Source organism: Erythrolamprus reginae, chromosome 1, assembly GCF_031021105.1.
Source record: "Erythrolamprus reginae isolate rEryReg1 chromosome 1, rEryReg1.hap1, whole genome shotgun sequence".
Classification (NCBI taxonomy): domain Eukaryota; kingdom Metazoa; phylum Chordata; class Lepidosauria; order Squamata; family Dipsadidae; genus Erythrolamprus; species Erythrolamprus reginae.
Genome location: NC_091950.1, coordinates 43,503,193 through 43,520,077, shown reverse-complemented (window position 1 = coordinate 43,520,077; position 16,885 = coordinate 43,503,193). Strand labels below are relative to the sequence as shown.

The 16,885-nt window shown below is 37.9% G+C and overlaps 1 protein-coding gene across 1 annotated transcript in view; it reads left to right on the top strand.

The window, feature by feature from the left end:
* ESR2 (estrogen receptor 2) overlaps positions 1–16,885 on the top strand; it is a 98,427-nt gene that overhangs the window by 25,244 nt on the left and 56,298 nt on the right. The window contains exons 3-5 of the mRNA XM_070751034.1: positions 351–844; positions 6,876–7,051; positions 12,826–12,942. Coding sequence (XP_070607135.1) covers positions 411–844; positions 6,876–7,051; positions 12,826–12,942 — 727 coding nt within the window. The 5' untranslated portion in view covers positions 351–410. The remainder of the gene's footprint in view (positions 1–350; positions 845–6,875; positions 7,052–12,825; positions 12,943–16,885) is intronic.

Below are 16,885 nucleotides of genomic sequence, written 5' to 3'. Positions count from 1 at the left end.
GCGGTAGAAGGCGGTTCCAGAGGTATTCTGGTCCACTGCCATGTAGGGCTTTAAAGGTCATTACCAACACTTTGAATTGTGACTGGAAACTGATCGGCAGCCAGTGCAGGCCACGGAGTGTTGTAGAAACATGGGCAAATCTGGGAAGCCCCACGATAGCGCTCACAGCCGCATTCTGCACAATCTGAAGTTTCCGAACTCTTTTCAAAGGTAGCCCCATGTAGAGAGCGTTATAGTAGTCGAGCCTCGAGGTGATGAGGGCATGAGTGACTGTAATAAATAAATAAAATAAATTTTCTTTTTAAAAATGTTTTTTTTTGTAATGTAGCCTTAGCATTTCTGTTTTCCAGATTAAATGCTGGGGGATGACTGATTAAGAAAGCGACATTTGGCATCCATCTCACTCCAGCATGTCTCTCTGTGCATCGTCTCACAAGGAATGTTCTCATTTGCCACCAATTCAAGATCTCGGATGTACTAAAAGAGAAGCCAAAACCGCCATCTCTGAGCAGAGCTCTCCCGTCCCTTTCAGCTGCAGCCAGGCTGCTCTGACTGTGGAGCACAGCCCCATCTACATTCCATCCTGTTATATGGAGAACAGATCCGACTACTCAGCCATGGCTTTCTACAGCCCTTCAATGATGAATTATAACATTCCGGCTAATTTCAGCGATTCAGAAAATGCTACTTTAAGGCAGGCGGCGAGTCCGAGCATGTTGTGGTCCAGTTCTGGCCACATCTCTCCTCTGACAGTACACTGCCAATCATCGGTTTTATATGCAGAGCAACCCAAAAGCCCTTGGTGTGAAGCCCGACCTGTGGATCACGTCTTGCCTATTCACAGGTAATTTTAAACCATTATCTATCTAGTGCTAAATATTCGTTTCAGTGTTGTGTGACCAAGAAACAGAGTCCAAAATGCCTAGGCAAAATGTCTGAATAATTGTGGTTAAATGTAGGTCATGGGGTGAACAAACAGAGTGATTTCTAAAAGATGATAAGCCTTTTCCCTTCTTTGGAAATCTGTCTGAGAGCAGTTGGAGAGCCCATCTGATTTTAAATGAGGAAAATAGCACAAATTATTTCCCCAGAATTACTTATCTGATCAAATTATTCTTTCCTTTACCTTCAAATTTGCTTTCAAAGTTGGGACAGCCAATCAGAGATACCTCTCTGCTTTTAAATAATTAAAAAAATATAACTTCTTAATATTTATCCATGTTCTTAAGTAACTAAATGAGAATATATGAACACAGTTCAGTCACAGGATTAAACATTGGAAATCAGAGCTAAGATGAAACTTGAACTTTCAGGCATTTGGCTTGACATTTAGGGAATGATGTAAGAGAACAGAAATCTTGGGAAATGGCAATAAATATATTCAGAAGAGGACTATTTTTAAAAATATTACTGAGGTTTTGATAATACAAAATTGTACCTGCATGGTATTTGTGATACATGCTAGTAATAGAGTTCACTGGGATTATTTCTTTTTTCAAGCTGATATATTTTTTCTTTTACAAAAAAAGGAGTGATATTTATTAAATAATTTACTTTTTTCTCCTTTTTATGGATCATCCATTTTCTCCCATATGCAGTGGGGGGAATTAACATGACTCTCAGTATAATTGGAATAGAGGACCCTCAAACAAATCCTGCATTTTATTTATTTATTATTAAATTTATATTGCAGCCTATTCAGGCATGGTGACTCATTTTGGTGCACTTGGAAACTAGGGGAAGTACACGAATAGGACATGAACACTGTACCCCATTGTTTTCCTCAGAAATTGGCATGCAGAGGTGCTGATGCTGGAGAAAATATATAACTATCAGGGCAAGCAGCCATTGATGGCTTTCTATCCTTCATTAATTTGTCTAATGCCCTGATAAGGCTGCCCATATCGGTGACTATTGTTTCATCCTGTAGTGGCGATTTTAACTTTGTTTTAATTGATTTGCTAGAGATGCACAAAGCATTTTCTGAGTTCTACAGGATTGGGTGGCACAGAAGTCGAATAAATTAAAAAAATTAATTTTGTATTAATTTTGCATTTTGAAATTAGAAGTTTTAAATGCCCAGCTTTGAGTTCTAGCCATTCTGGATATATTTCAACATTGTATTACCTTTATTTCAGTTTGAAACAGGAGCTTTAAGCTTAAAAGGGAATCTTCAAACCATCCTGGAGGCACTCAGAAATTTATTTCAGACCACTCCTATATCAGAGGCATTTTAATAATTCCTATCTATCCTGAATTTCCCATCATTCAATTTTAATGTATAACTGTGCTTGGAAATAAGTTTGTTTTCATGGAAATCAAACTGATATTAGAGAACTCTAGGGTAGGAATCTTGCCAATTATAGAAATTTTAATATGTTAGTGGCTATGAAAGAAACTAAAGTTATTGGACAAAGGAATGATACATTGAATGGATAATAAAGAATTTCTTCTGCAAGTAACATACAGCCTACTTGTTCAGTTTATTAATAAAATGACTATGGGAAGATTCCTTGTCTAACAATTAGGAAATGGTGAAATACCTAAATGCAGATAGGATGGGGCACCAAGCTGGCCTACTATTAGGCCTAGTGAAACACCTCCATCCCTGCCTGGAGGAATATGGATTTGTTCCTTCTGAACTTTCTTTGTGTCAGCCTACTTAATTAGAAGATAATATTGTATGTATCCTGAAAATTGTTAACTGCAGAGTGACCCCTGAGTTATCAAGGATGCACATGAGCAAAGAAAACATGGACTTCTGGCAGATATCCAGCAGATAGTCAGGAGATACCATATGAGTAATAGTTCAGTCATACAAACCAGATACATTAAAGTGTATTACTTTAGGAAATATTGTAGTCAAGTTAACCAGTCCTGTCATACACAGTCAAATCAATCAATAACTCTCAATACATTAACAATACTATAAACCTTACCTGTACAGCTTACAAATACATAAATCACGCTTTTGGCTCCCTCTTATGGCAATCTCCAGCACTAACTCTTAAAGCTATAGTGTTTTAAAACATACAAGCATTCATTGTTAGCTTGTTTATACACTGCTCAAAAAAAATAAAAGGAACACTTAAACAACACAATATAACTCCAAGTAAATCAAACTTCTGTGAAATCAAACTGGCCACTTAGGAAGCAACTCTGATTGACAATCAATTTCACATGCTGTTGTGCACATTCAACTTTGTACAGAACCAAGTATTCAATGAGACTATTTCATTCATTCGGATCTAGGATGTGTTATTTGAGTGTTCCTTTTATTTTTTTGAGCAGTATATATTGCCAAACCCAAACTTTATTATTATTATTATTATTATTATTATTTATTATCTATTAGATTTGTATGCAGCCCCTCTCCGGAGACTCAGAGCGGCTTACAACAACAAAAACAATACAAATCCAATAGTTAAAAAAGACAATTTAAAAAACCTTAATCTAAAAAACAATCATACATCTCATACAAACCATACATGAAGTGGGGAGGGCCCAGGGGAATCAATTTCCCCATGCCTGACGACAGAGGTGGGTTTTAAAAAGTTTGCGAAAGGCAAGGAGGGTGGGGACAGTCCTAATCTCTGGGCGGAGTTGGTTCCAGAGGGTCGGGGCCGCCACAGAGAAGGCTCTTCCCCTGGGCCCCGCCAGATGACATTGTTTCGTCGACAGGACCCGGAGAAGGCCAATTCTGTGGGACCTAACAGGTCACTGGGATTCGTGCGGCAGAAGGCGGTCTCAGAGATATTCTGGTCCGATGCCATGATATTCTGGTCCGATGCTATGAAGGGCTTTATAGGTATATATATAACTATGTTCTATCCTTCTTAGCTGGCCTGACTTTGGATATGGTGAAGAATCCCTCACATGTGTATTAAAGACTGGTAATCTGGTAGTCTGGTCTCCTTAGAAGTATGAAATGGGTGAAGGACATCAGCTTATCCTTTGCCTCAACTAGTAAAATGGTTTTGTTAATTCCTGAACAGAAAAAGTATTTAGTCCAAGAATTTTGGATTAGTCTCTCACTATCATGCAAGATTGAAGCCATTTATAAAATAATGGATAAGAATACCATGCATAGCTTTTGGGACTTCCAAAGGTGTTTTTCAAATGGCAACTGGACTTTCTTGCTTTTTGGAAAGCATCTTGGGACAACTATGAGCTGCATGATTGAGACTCTCCATACAGGTGTTGGGATTCTTTATTGAAAAGGAGTAGGATAAAAATGGACTAAGAATAGAAATTTTATGCTGTGGATGGAACTAGTTTGGACAGTTTCGGATCTGTCTCAGACCAATTCTAGAGTACATCTCACCTGTATGGAACCTGCATTACATATCAGACATTAATACAATTGAGAGTGTCCAGAAATATTTCACAAGAAAAGTCCTTCACTCCTCTTCCCGCAACAAATTACTATAAAAGTATTCACCAGACTTGAAATTAGACAATTTACAACTAAGTCACCTCTGAACTGATCTAATCATAGTTCACAAAATCATATACCAAAAGGTCCTTCCTATTAATAACTACTTCATCTTCAACCGCAACATCACATGAGTACGTAATAGATTCAAACTAAATTTAAACCGCTCCAAACTAGACTGCAGAAAATATGACTTCTGCAATAGAGTGATCAACACCTGGAATTCACTAGATGACTCTGTTGTTTCTTCCCCCAACCCCAAAATCTTCAACCTTAGATTGTCTACAGTTGACCTCTCCCCTTTCTTAAGGGGTCTGTAAGGGGCGTGCATAAGCACATCATTGTGCCTACCGTCCCTGTCATATTGTACTATTGTCTTTTTTTTTCAATCAATACTTTCTATGTTAGGCTAATATAAACTTCTATCCTATACTTGATTGACAAATAAACAAACAAATAAACAAATAAATAAATGTGCCTCCAGCTATTATCCCCAGATATCATGGGAGATAGTAACTAACACATCTGGAAGGAACAGGTTAGAGAAGACCACATGGGAAACTCTTTTAGTTCCTTGACAAACCAGAGAATATCTTATTTGATTGGAACTGTACAATGAAATCCTCCATTGCTTTTGAAGGGTAAGTGTAATGAGTGATTTCTCATCTTAGAAATGCTCTGCCTTTGCACACATTTTCTTTCACAGTTGCACTTCCCCTTCTGTTTCATTTTTTGTGGCGCCGTCTTAATGCTGTGTTCATGACATCAATTTATTGCCATGGAAACAATGATTGTGGTATTGAAAATTCATGAATTGTAACTTAAATTAAAAGTTCAAAGATGGGAAGAGTATGAACTGCATGAAGCTGGCTGGCCCCTCCCTTTACTTGATTAAGTGAGCATAGGGCATTTTATTTTATTTTCCTAATGAAGGATTTTGTTTTCAAATGTGACATATAAAACTCTGCTTCAGTTGGGAGAGTTTTTTTTTTAAAAGGATACATGCTCTCTTAAGCCTCTCCTTCTTTCTGAAACTCAGAGACATTTGTCACAGTTAAGAAACCTATGGATGCTTATATGTGGCCTTCTGAATGTAGTGGCTTCTCTTCTGCTCGTGTCTTCTTCAAATCTCTTTGGACTTGCACATTGTCCCCGATCACTGACAAGGAAGGGAGAAGGTTATCAAATCCCCTTTTACTCAAGAAAGAATAGAGGACCCTGGGTTTGTCTCAGAGGTAAAAACTGTAATTCATATGTACTATGAAGTGTAAATGTAAGCAGGGATGTTCTGGGATATGTGTGTGAATAAAACAAAGTCAGGTTAGAGCTGTGTTTTTCAAACTTAGCAATTTTATGTTGTGTGGACTTCAACTCCCAGAATTTCTTAGCCAGCAGGGGAAGTTGAAATCCACACGTCTTAAAGTTGCCAAGTTTGAAAATACTGAGATGGAAGATTCAACCGTGTGACTTAAACATTTGAAGACTTTGATCACAAGTGAAATCCTCTTTTCTGCTTTTGAGATATTTTTTTTTTGGACTTCCTTTCCCCCTGGGGATGGCTGTGCAGCTAAAGCAATGTTTCAGGTCTCAAAAAGGAACAAAATGCATGTTTTAGTCTTTAAAAAAAGTTCTTGAATTTATCAAATTTCTGATTTGGTGGACCAAAATTTACTTCTTGGAATGTGTCCACGGGACAACCAGAGATCTCTAGCCAAGACAGCAAATTGAATCAACCTCCTTCATCCCAAAATAAAATCTATACTATTCAAGGCCAGTCAAAAAATTTAATTATAGAAGCATCTGCTCCTGTCCCTGGCAATAAAAATAGAATAAGAAATCAAGTAATAAAAGTGGATGAATGAGTGAGTGAGTGAGTGAGTGAATGGATGGATGGATGAATGAATGAATGAATGAAAAAAACTAAAAAAAAATTAAAAAATGCTTTGCAATTAATACTCTTTGTGGTATTGATATTTTCAGTCCAAGGAACTTCTTCACTTGGCCAAACAATATGGCACCAGTAACTTTGCACGTGTATGACAAACTCCTAACTGTGCAATCTTCATTCTGCTTAATCACTGTGCTAATTATTATATTCACCAGCCCAAGCTAAACTGCTTAGTATGAGTGGGAAGAGAATGTGATAGTTGTAATCTAACACAACATCTGACTTCACATATTTAATGATTGTCAAATATTCCTGTTTAATATATTGCATACTTTAATAGCTGATGCTTGCAAAATTGTGGCACGTTCTGAAGAATAAGTATTATATTTTTATGACTCTAATCCATGCAAGTTTCTGTAATTTTAAGCTTTATTTACTGCAATTCACACTCTGCAAAACTTCATGTGGTGATTTAAAAAAAAACATTGTTGAGGCAAAATACATATTCCTTTGTGTGGTTTGATGACAGATTTTCTCCTTTTCTGCCACCAGAGACACCCTGAAAAGAAAAAACAGCAGCAGTGACTGTACCAGTCCCACCACAAACAGCCCGGGTACAAAAAGAGAGGCACATTTCTGTGCTGTATGTAGCGATTATGCATCTGGATATCATTATGGGGTTTGGTCATGTGAAGGCTGTAAAGCCTTCTTCAAAAGAAGCATCCAAGGTAGGAAAAACAGGAATGTGATTCCTTTGAATACAATGATTTTGTAAGAATATGAAGATAAATTACACAGAGCCACTAGGGAGGGGTGCAGAGGAGAGTCAACTAAGTCAAGATGACAGCCAACATCAAAACCGTATCTTCAGATCATGATACTAGGTAGATAGATAGATAGATAGATAGATAGATGAGAGATAGATGATAGATAGATAGATAGATAGATAGATAGATAGATAGATAGATAGATAGATAGATAGATAGATAGATAGCCAGCACTTCAATCAAGTAGTTACAACCATCATTTGGAATTTTTGACCCAATCCTCTTCCAGACCTCCTTGAGACCCAAGTCTTAATTACATTCGCACCAGAGTTGGTATTCAGCAGGTTCTGACCAGTTCTGGAGAACCAGTAGCTGGAATTTTGAGTTGGAAAACCAATAAATACCACCTCTGACTGGCCTTGCCTCCATTTATTCTCTGCCTCCTGAGTCCCAGCTGATCGGGAGGAAATCGGGATTTTGCAGTATCCTTCCCCTGTCATGCCCACCAAGCCACACCATGGCCACCAAGCCATGCCCACAGAACCAGTAGTAAAAAAATTTGAATCCTTCCACTGATAGCATAATATTTTCAAGAGGGCCAAAGGCCATATTATTATTACATATACTCCAGAACTGGGTTTTTAAATTTTCTTTTCTATTTCAGGAGAAGTTTCTCTTCTTTTTCCCCTTCCAAAGCAAAGTGTGAAGTTTAGTTTGGATTTTATTTTAGAATTTTGTGTATTTCTTTTCTCAATATGTTGGAAATTTTGCACCTGAAATTAAGGGACAGTACACCAGCTGATACTTCCTAACACCAGCCAAGCAAATAAGTATAATATTATGCCATCGGCATGATTATTGCAGCATTTAAGAGAGGCTTTAGAAGAGATTTAGCAATGTGCATGATAAATTGAATTCTTATGTATAATTACTAATAATTTAGCATTAATTACTGATCACCGTATTTCTTCCTGTTATTAATAACATCTTATAAGGTTTCTGTCTTTTCATCACTGAAGCAGGGCTAACTACTAAAAGTTTAAATATAAGATATCTATTTATTGTTTAATATTTTATATAGCATTTTTATTGAATGATTGTAAGCTGCCTAGAGTTTCCTTTGGTGAGGTAGGCAGCATATAAGCTTAATAAATTAAAAACATATGAATGAACATGGAATGGAACATCATCAAAAAGGGAATCAAAGAACATTTTCTTGCACATTCAATTTAAGATTTCCTTTTCATTCCCAATTAAATTAAAACAATAGACTCAAAATATGTAAAAGTATCATGCACTCTTCATTTTTAGATTTAACATTAAAACTGGATTCATTTCTTCCCTTTAGTATATCAGCTAGTTGATGGAACCTACTAATTAAAAAATTAAAGTCCCATTTTCAGTGGCAATTATGAAAAAATTTCACAGTTTGATTCTATGTACATTTTCTCAGTTTTTTTGTTCATTTCAAAAATATTTATGTACATTGTTTCAGTCCCAGGACAAGTTCCTTCCTCATATTTATTCTAATATGTATCCAATGAAGAAAATATAATTGTTTCAATAGGACTTACTCCAGTGTAACTGCAGTTAGGAATGTTAAATCTGAGATCTGTAGGAACAGTATGAAGTTGGACGCAGCAAATTAAGGTAATTGAAAAAAGCAAAAGTGTTTACCTGGCATATGATTTGGTCAGCTACACTTTAGAACTGGACAAGATAACCTTTTGAAGGCCATGACATACAGTATGTTGGAGACCTGGCATAACAACATTTTTATCTTTTTTTCCAGGGGACCTTTGATTATAATCAACCTTCAGTGCCAAACACTGAGATCACATCTGTTCTACACAGACTGTGTTTTTCAAAAAGCACTCAGCAGTTTTGCAAAACAGACTTTTTTAATATATAATAAATTGGGGTTGGGGTTTTTCTGTTCTTTTTAGTGTCAGCATCAATGTATAAACCAGCCCCTTCATTAAATGCACAAACATGATAAAGCTGATAAGAGTCCAAGCTGCCTATTAATTGGAATGACATCTCTGAATAATGTGAGAAAAGTATTAAATTTCCTTACAAGAGGCCATTTTGGAAGCAGATTTGGAATGGGCAAGTGGTTTTCAGGGAGAAGGAGTGGTTTATAGTTGTATTCTTCTTCTTCTACCTTTCCCCCCCTCCAAGTAACCATCATATCTGTTGACATCACTTTGGACTTTTATATTTATTTTATTTATTAATGAATTAGATTTGTATGCGACCCCTCTCCGCAGACTCGGGGCGGCTAACAACTGTAAAAAAGACAATATAAACAAATCTAATATTAAAAGTAATTTTAAAAACCCCAATTTAAGAAAAACCAATCATACATACAGATATACCATGCATAAATTTTATAAGCCTAGGGGGAAGGGAATATCTCAATTCCCCCATGCCTGACGACAGAGGTGGGTTTTGAGGAGCTTACGAAAGGCAAGGAGGGTGGGGGCAACTCTGATATCTGGGGGGAGTTGGTTCCAGAGGGTCGGGGCCGCCACTGAGATGGCTCTTTCCCTGGGTCCCGCCAAAAATCATTGTTTAGTCGACGGGACCCAGAGAAGGCCAACTCTGTGGGACCTAACTGGTTGCTGGAATTCGTGCGGCAGAAGACGGTCCCGGAGATATTCTGGTCCGATGCCATGAAGGGCTTTATAGGTCATAACCAACACTTTGAATTGTGACTGGAAACTGATCGGCAACCAATGCAGACTGCAGAGTGTGGATGTGACATGGGCATATTTAGAAAAGCCCATGATAGCTCTCGCAGCTGCATTCTGCATGATCTGAAGTTTCCGAACACTTTTCAAAGGTAGCCCCATGTAGAGAGCATTACAGTAGTCGAGCCTCAAGGTGATGAGGACATGAGTGACTGTGAGCAGTGACTCCCAGTCCAAATAGGGCCGCAACTGGTGCACCAGGTGGACCTGGGCAAATGCCCCCCTCGCCACAGCTGAAAGATGTTTCTCTAATGTGAGCTGTGGATCGAGGAGGATGCCCAAGTTGCGGACCCTCTCTGAGGGGGTTAATGATTCCCCCCCCCCAGGGTGATGGATGGACAGATGGAATTGTCCTTGGGAGGCAAAATGTGTGCTTGGTAGAACTGATAAACCTGAAGGTGAGGAAAACACCTCTTTGGAATCTTGAGAGAAGGGCAGCATACAAATCTAATAAATAAAAATAAAACAGATGAAATAAAGATTATAATAGAAAAACAGAGTTGGAAGGGACTTTTGAGGATTTCTAGTTTAATACCAACTCTATACCATTCCAGACAAGTGGCTGTCCAGTTTCTTCTTAAAAGCCTCCAGTGAAGGAGAACCCACAACTTGTGAAGACAAGTCATTCCACTGGTTAATTGTTAGATAGAGTTATATTTTATTAGGGCACTGAGATTCAGTAATGGAAGACACATCTACAGTATAAGAAGAGATAAAGAATCATTTTTGTAATGCACATCTAGGTCTTAACTGCATGTCAAGTTCTTATTCTTGTAGCCAAAATCTATAATAAAGATCTAATAAGAATCTGTCTTTATTCTTATCATAAAGTGAGGATTTTTATAGTAATCCTTAAGAAGACAGGAGAGGTAGAATGGTAAAACTTATTGTTTAGTGCCAACCAATTACATTTTTATATGATCTTTTTCCTTTTCCTCATATTCACAATCATTCTTAGGCTAAACTAGGAGAGCAAAATTTGGCCATAGCCTCCTACTGACCTTGATGTCTTATCAAACATTTCACTCAGAACATCATGGTCTAAGTCCAGGCATTCAACTCCAAACATCATATATAACCTCTAGACAAAGGTTGAGATAAAATGTCACTAAGAAAATTTGCCTTCATTTTTGAATAGCTATAATTTGCTTTCACTATCATTGGGCCAGAATTTGTATTATCAACTTTCCCTTTAAAAAGGAGCCTGCTTGTCAAATAAATTTAACAAAAACCATCTGCTTTGAGTAATTCTCATTATGAATTGGTGGGAATATATGAACTTTTCCCACAAAATGGCATTACTCTACTTCTCCACAGAAGGAAATAACTGTCTTTCTAGACTGTCCTTGGTCTCTACTGAATCTTTGTAGAGAAGTTAAATCTAGTCCCAGGATGAGAAACCTACCAAAATAAAAGGAAATATTTTAGTTCTCTCATGTTGTAGTTTGCAAAAATCAAAACAAAGGCCTCTTTTGCTGATCACATTCCTTTTTTCTATGACATGCTTGCCACAATTTTCCTGTTCTACTAAAATATCTTTCAAAACACATCTGCTGCTTTCATTTTAGGAACCGAAGCTCTTTTAGGCCTATCAGCTAGCCTTTCAAATGAATTATCAAAAATTAGAAGCCTATAAGATTGCTATTATTCTATTATTTTCCTTAAGTACCCCTGCATCTAAGGAAGATCCATCTTTCCCCTGTAGGAAGTTAGCACCTACCCACGCTTCTAGAGGAATAAAATATTTTAGGAAACATTAAAAGAGCAGAATATTATATAGAATATCCGTGCCTGAGAAATGGAGAAACATACTTTTAGGCAGAAAAAGACTCACTCTTAGTATCCCCACCTTTCTCAATGGACTATCAAAACCTGAGTCCAGCTCAGCTCACCCATTCTCCTCCCCCAATTTATCAAGGGGCAGTCTATACTACATAACAAAAATAGGATTAGCCTTCTGCCGATTTCACCACTTGGCACCTGGGAAGATTGCATCAGCCAGCACTCAAACTAGCCTGGTACTCAGGAGAGCCTACAGAGTTACCCCAGCATGGCCCCATGGGAGTCTGACAGCCAATCAGAATGCATTTCTTGCACAGGAATAGGAGGCCCTGGGCCGGAGCCCAACAGAGGGTATAAAGTAGGGTGCGCTCAGCACCTAGGTCTTTTTCTATTCTTCAACATCCTTGAGGCATGTGATCCTCCTTTCCCCAGGACCCAAAAACCATGTCATCCTTCTGTTTTCCATTAAACCATCTTTCCAAGCAGTCCCACAGTTCTAGTATCTTTTTCCCCACTTGGAACCGAACCCAGAAGGATATTCCTTCCAACACCCTGGCTACTTGTTAGTTGGAGGACATGTTAAGAACATAAGAAGAGCCATGCTGAATCGGGCCAAAGCCCATCGAGTCCAGCATTCTGTGTTACACAGTGGGCCCACCAAATGTACATGGGGATCTTGAACAGAAAGAGAAGGCAAAACTCTCCCTTTCCCTTGACCCCCAACAAATGGTACTCAAGGGAATCCTGCCTGCCTCAACCAATATAGAGGCGATACTTGGACATCTGTTCAATCTGGATCTTCTCAATTTGCAAGCTACAATCCTAAATGCTCTGGTTAAGCAAAGTAAGGCCATGAGACAGTCCTAAGGAATACAGCCCTAACGAAACATGCATCTATACTGAAGGTTACAGAGAATACATTTTTTCATGTTTTGTGTTGCTAAGGTGCTCTTTATTAGCTAAAGGACACAGATGACTCTTCTGGGTCATTTGTCTTCAGTCCAGTATGCAGTCATCCCAGCCTACATGATTCAGCCTTCATTTGGGATTGGAAGCCTTTCGCATAGTGCTATCTAAGGACAGACTAACCAGTTAGTAGCTAACACAAGAAATAAAATACCTTTTCTCAAAAATATGGATTAAACCTAAAACTTTATGACAGTATTTTTAAAATGTATCTTCTTCTATCCCTCTCTCCAGGCCACAATGATTATATTTGTCCGGCGACAAACCAATGTACAATAGATAAAAACAGACGCAAGAGTTGCCAAGCCTGCCGACTCCGGAAATGCTATGAAGTAGGGATGATGAAATGTGGTAAGTTCTTTGCTCCTTTGGGAATTTTCTCTTAGAGGGTTTAATTTTGCTTGAATTCCAAACAAGATGCATACTATGATTCAGAACCTCAGTTATGCACATGTAAATTCCATTAAGGTCAGTAGTAGATGGATCTGAAGTTCAGATCAGGAGTAGATGGATCTGAAGTCTGAGACTCAGCTTCATCTTACTTTGGATAAGAAAAATAATTTGATGAAGAACTCATCCAGCAAACTTTTATCACTACTTTAAGCCTACTTACTAAGTACTACTAAGTTTTCATACTCAGTACTACTAAGCCTACTTACTAAGTACTACTAAGTATTCATACTCAGTACTACTAAGCCTACTTACTAAGTACTACTAAGTATTCATACTCAGTACTACTAAGCCTACTTACTAAGTACTACTAAGTACTTCCCTGTTAGAACAACTTTCCCAACTTCTTTCCTCCAGATGTGTGAGATTCTAGGCTCTAGAATCACCTGGATTTTTTAGCTGTTAATCATTTAGACCGGAAACTCTAATTGGAACAAAACATCTAGGAAACTATTAAGTGACATTAGGCTATGGCAGAGGCATGAATGGAACAGCAGTGGGTTGTTCCCAGTTTGGCCTGGTTCTTAGAACTACTAGTGCAGGCAGGTCTGCCCTGCCCTGCCCTGCCCTGCCCTGCCCTGCCCTCTGGAAAGATTCTGCACATGTGCAGAAGCATGGCGGGTGTGTACAAGAGCATGCACAAAACAGTAGTAAAAGGTTTTAGAACCCACTACTGGAATGGAAGTCTCCCATAAACTATTCCCTCTGAGACTTTAAAGAGTCTAGTTTAACTTAATATTGAATTTCAAACAGTGGGGAAATCTATTTACCTTCCCTACCAGTTTGGAAGTACATGCTCCATATGCGCACATGCTTGCTCCACTTGCACACATATGCTTTTTCACGCTCACTGTGCTCTTGCGTGTGCTTTTTTACCCTCTTCACATGTGTGGAGGGTTAAAAAAAAAAGAAACTGGCGATCTCCAGGTGGATTGGTGGAGCCTCATACTGCCGCTGTTATTGGTTCTCCAAACCACCAGTGGCCACCACTACCGGTACACCCTGCTTTCAAATTTTCATGACTTCTTCTCTGCTTCTTTTTCAACAAGTCCAAGAATAATATTGCAATAATTAACCTCTAGGCCACCAGACCATAATCTTTGGGTTGAGCTATTGTAAGAACCCAACTCATATGAATTTACTGTGATGTTGCTTTTTGTCTTCTGCCCACATAAAGATCCACTTGACCCTTGGAGATAACTGACTGTGCAGACCTTGATTTGTCAACTATCAATAGATTTTATGATTCCTGCTAGTATTTTTGCCCAGGTTGTGTCTTAGCCACATTTTTATCACCCTACTGAATTGACATCTAAGTGAAGTATTCTAAGGAGTGAATGGTAATTTATGATCTGTGAAATTTTTGTCTGATAAAATAAGCCTGATTTGATACACATCTTACCTTATCTGCTGACTTTTCCAGACGCTGGTAATGTGTACGTGAGATATGTAATTAAGAAATGACTTTCTTACTTTCATATCTCTATTTTATGTTCTTGTTCTATGAAGCCTCTTAAAACAGCTTACAGTTTAACATTACAGTTCCAGGACTACTAAGAAAATTTAGTGGAAAAATAGTCAGTGAAAAATTCAGTCTCAAGAAAAAAAAATGAAAAGAGTTTATCAATACAGATGTCAAAAATAGTTACAAAAGTTTTATTTTCAACAGTACCCCCCAAAAATAGACTTAATCTAGGGTCCTGATGATTTTCATTTGAAATTATGGCTTCTGCCATATAGCTTGGACTTCATTTCTACTTTCCCATTAGAACAGTAATGACCTAACACACATGCTCCATTTCCGAACATCCAACAATCCTTCTGCATCAGTGAACATTTATGTGTTGAGCACTAAGGACTGCTGGAGAGACTTTTAAGGCACACCAGCATTCTATGATTAGACACATTAATAAGGTGTTACTACAGGTCTGCTTGTCAACAATTTTGATTAAATGTATTTATAGCTGTTCCTTTCAGGATCTGTATGTAGAGACAACCATGCATCCTAGATGTTGTTAGTGGAGTCTGCATATATTTTTGGGGAAATTTATGCTTCTACACTTTCTTTATCCAAGCTAAATCTTTGTAGGGAATAGAGTCTTTAAATAGTAGCTAGGAAACATTTCACAACTGTATGATGTTCCTATCCTGTCCTGTATTTTCCTCCATGGGCTACTTGATACTTTCCCAGATGGCCTGGCACAATAATGAAGTTCTCTCCACGTATAAATGTGTACAGAATGTACGTACTTAGTGACTATGAGTTTATTGGTTGGTGGAGAGGAGGAACTGTTTAGCACATCCAAAGGATTCCTTCATAAAGCAATACAATTGGGAATGTTATTTGCTTGCAGAATATGCATGTAGATAGTACAATTTTTTGATGGTTTTTTAAAAATATGGTTGCTTCTTTTCCTTACAATTGTGAATTATATTTTCGTTAAAACTTTGATTACATTCTGGACAGGGCATCAATAGCAGCCAATGAATGATCTGCTATTACTTAACACAAAACATTTATGTGCAAACCACTTCTTGAAATATTGAAAATGTATAAGTAGATATTTGGAACCATAATAAAGTGATGAAGAACTTAAGTGTTGAATGCATCTTCCAATACTTACTCTTTTGTTAAGAAACAAACAAACAAAGCATAACAAAATAAAACCCAAGCACTAGTAACAAAGCCAAGTGTACAATAAATTTGCACAATCTTCATTTTGTTTAATAACTCATTAAGCTACTATAATCACCAGCCCAAACTAGTATCTGGATAACATGGTAGTTGTAATCCAGCATAGCATCTGAATATATGTGGTGGTTGTCAAATATTCTGGTTTATTATATTATTTATCTGAATTGCTAATTCTTGCAAAATCTTGGTAGGTTTGGAACAATATGAATATACCTGAATTCAGATCAGAACATTTCTTGATACTTTATTTTACAAATCTCTGAAGATTTAAATAGTTTGGTTGTAATATCATTTTTGATCATACAGTACATATACATTTACTTTTATTTTATTTTTATATGTGTACAATAAATCATTTGACAGAGAAGTTTGTACTTTTTCAAAATACAAGAATGGTTTCCTAAATTTCTGAGTAACAGAATGCAAGGCAATTTTTAAAAGTAAAATATTATTAACATTGTGCACTGCAGATGAAATTTTCAATTTTTTAATCTGTTTTCCATGAATAAAACAATGTCTTACTTATTAGTAGTGTTGGGCGAACCCAACAAAGTTCGGGTTCGGCGAACTCACCCAAACTTTGTCGTGAAGTTCGGGTGAGTTCGCCAAACCCGAACCTGAACCCGAACAGCAGCAAACCACTGCGGCGTACTTTTCTGTAAAAATAAACATCTCCTTTTCCTTCCTTTTATTTTTACAGAAAAGGATGCCGCAGCAGCACTGCAAGCAAAAGGAGATGGGGAATCCCACGATGGGATTCCAGGGGCGTGGCTTTGATGTCACGGAGACTACTTCCTGGCTGGCCGAAACGGGGAGAAAGGAGTCTCCGTGATGTCAAAGCCCCGCCCCCGGAATCCCATCATGGGATTTCCTACCTCCTTTTGCTTGCAGTGCCGCAAGCAAAAGGAGGTGGGGAATCCCACAATGGGATTCCCCACTCTCCTCTTGGGCGGCAGCGTTTTGTAGTGTTCGAGTGAATGCCAAACCCAAACCCAAATTTTAAAAAGTTCGGGTTCGGCACGAGCCCGAACTTTGCAAGTTCGGTTCGCCCAACACTACTTATTAGGAGTCTTGCCCATAAGTTCAAACATTATCTTTTTTATTCTGGGAGAGGAAAATGGAAATACATACATTGAAATAAAAGCTAAA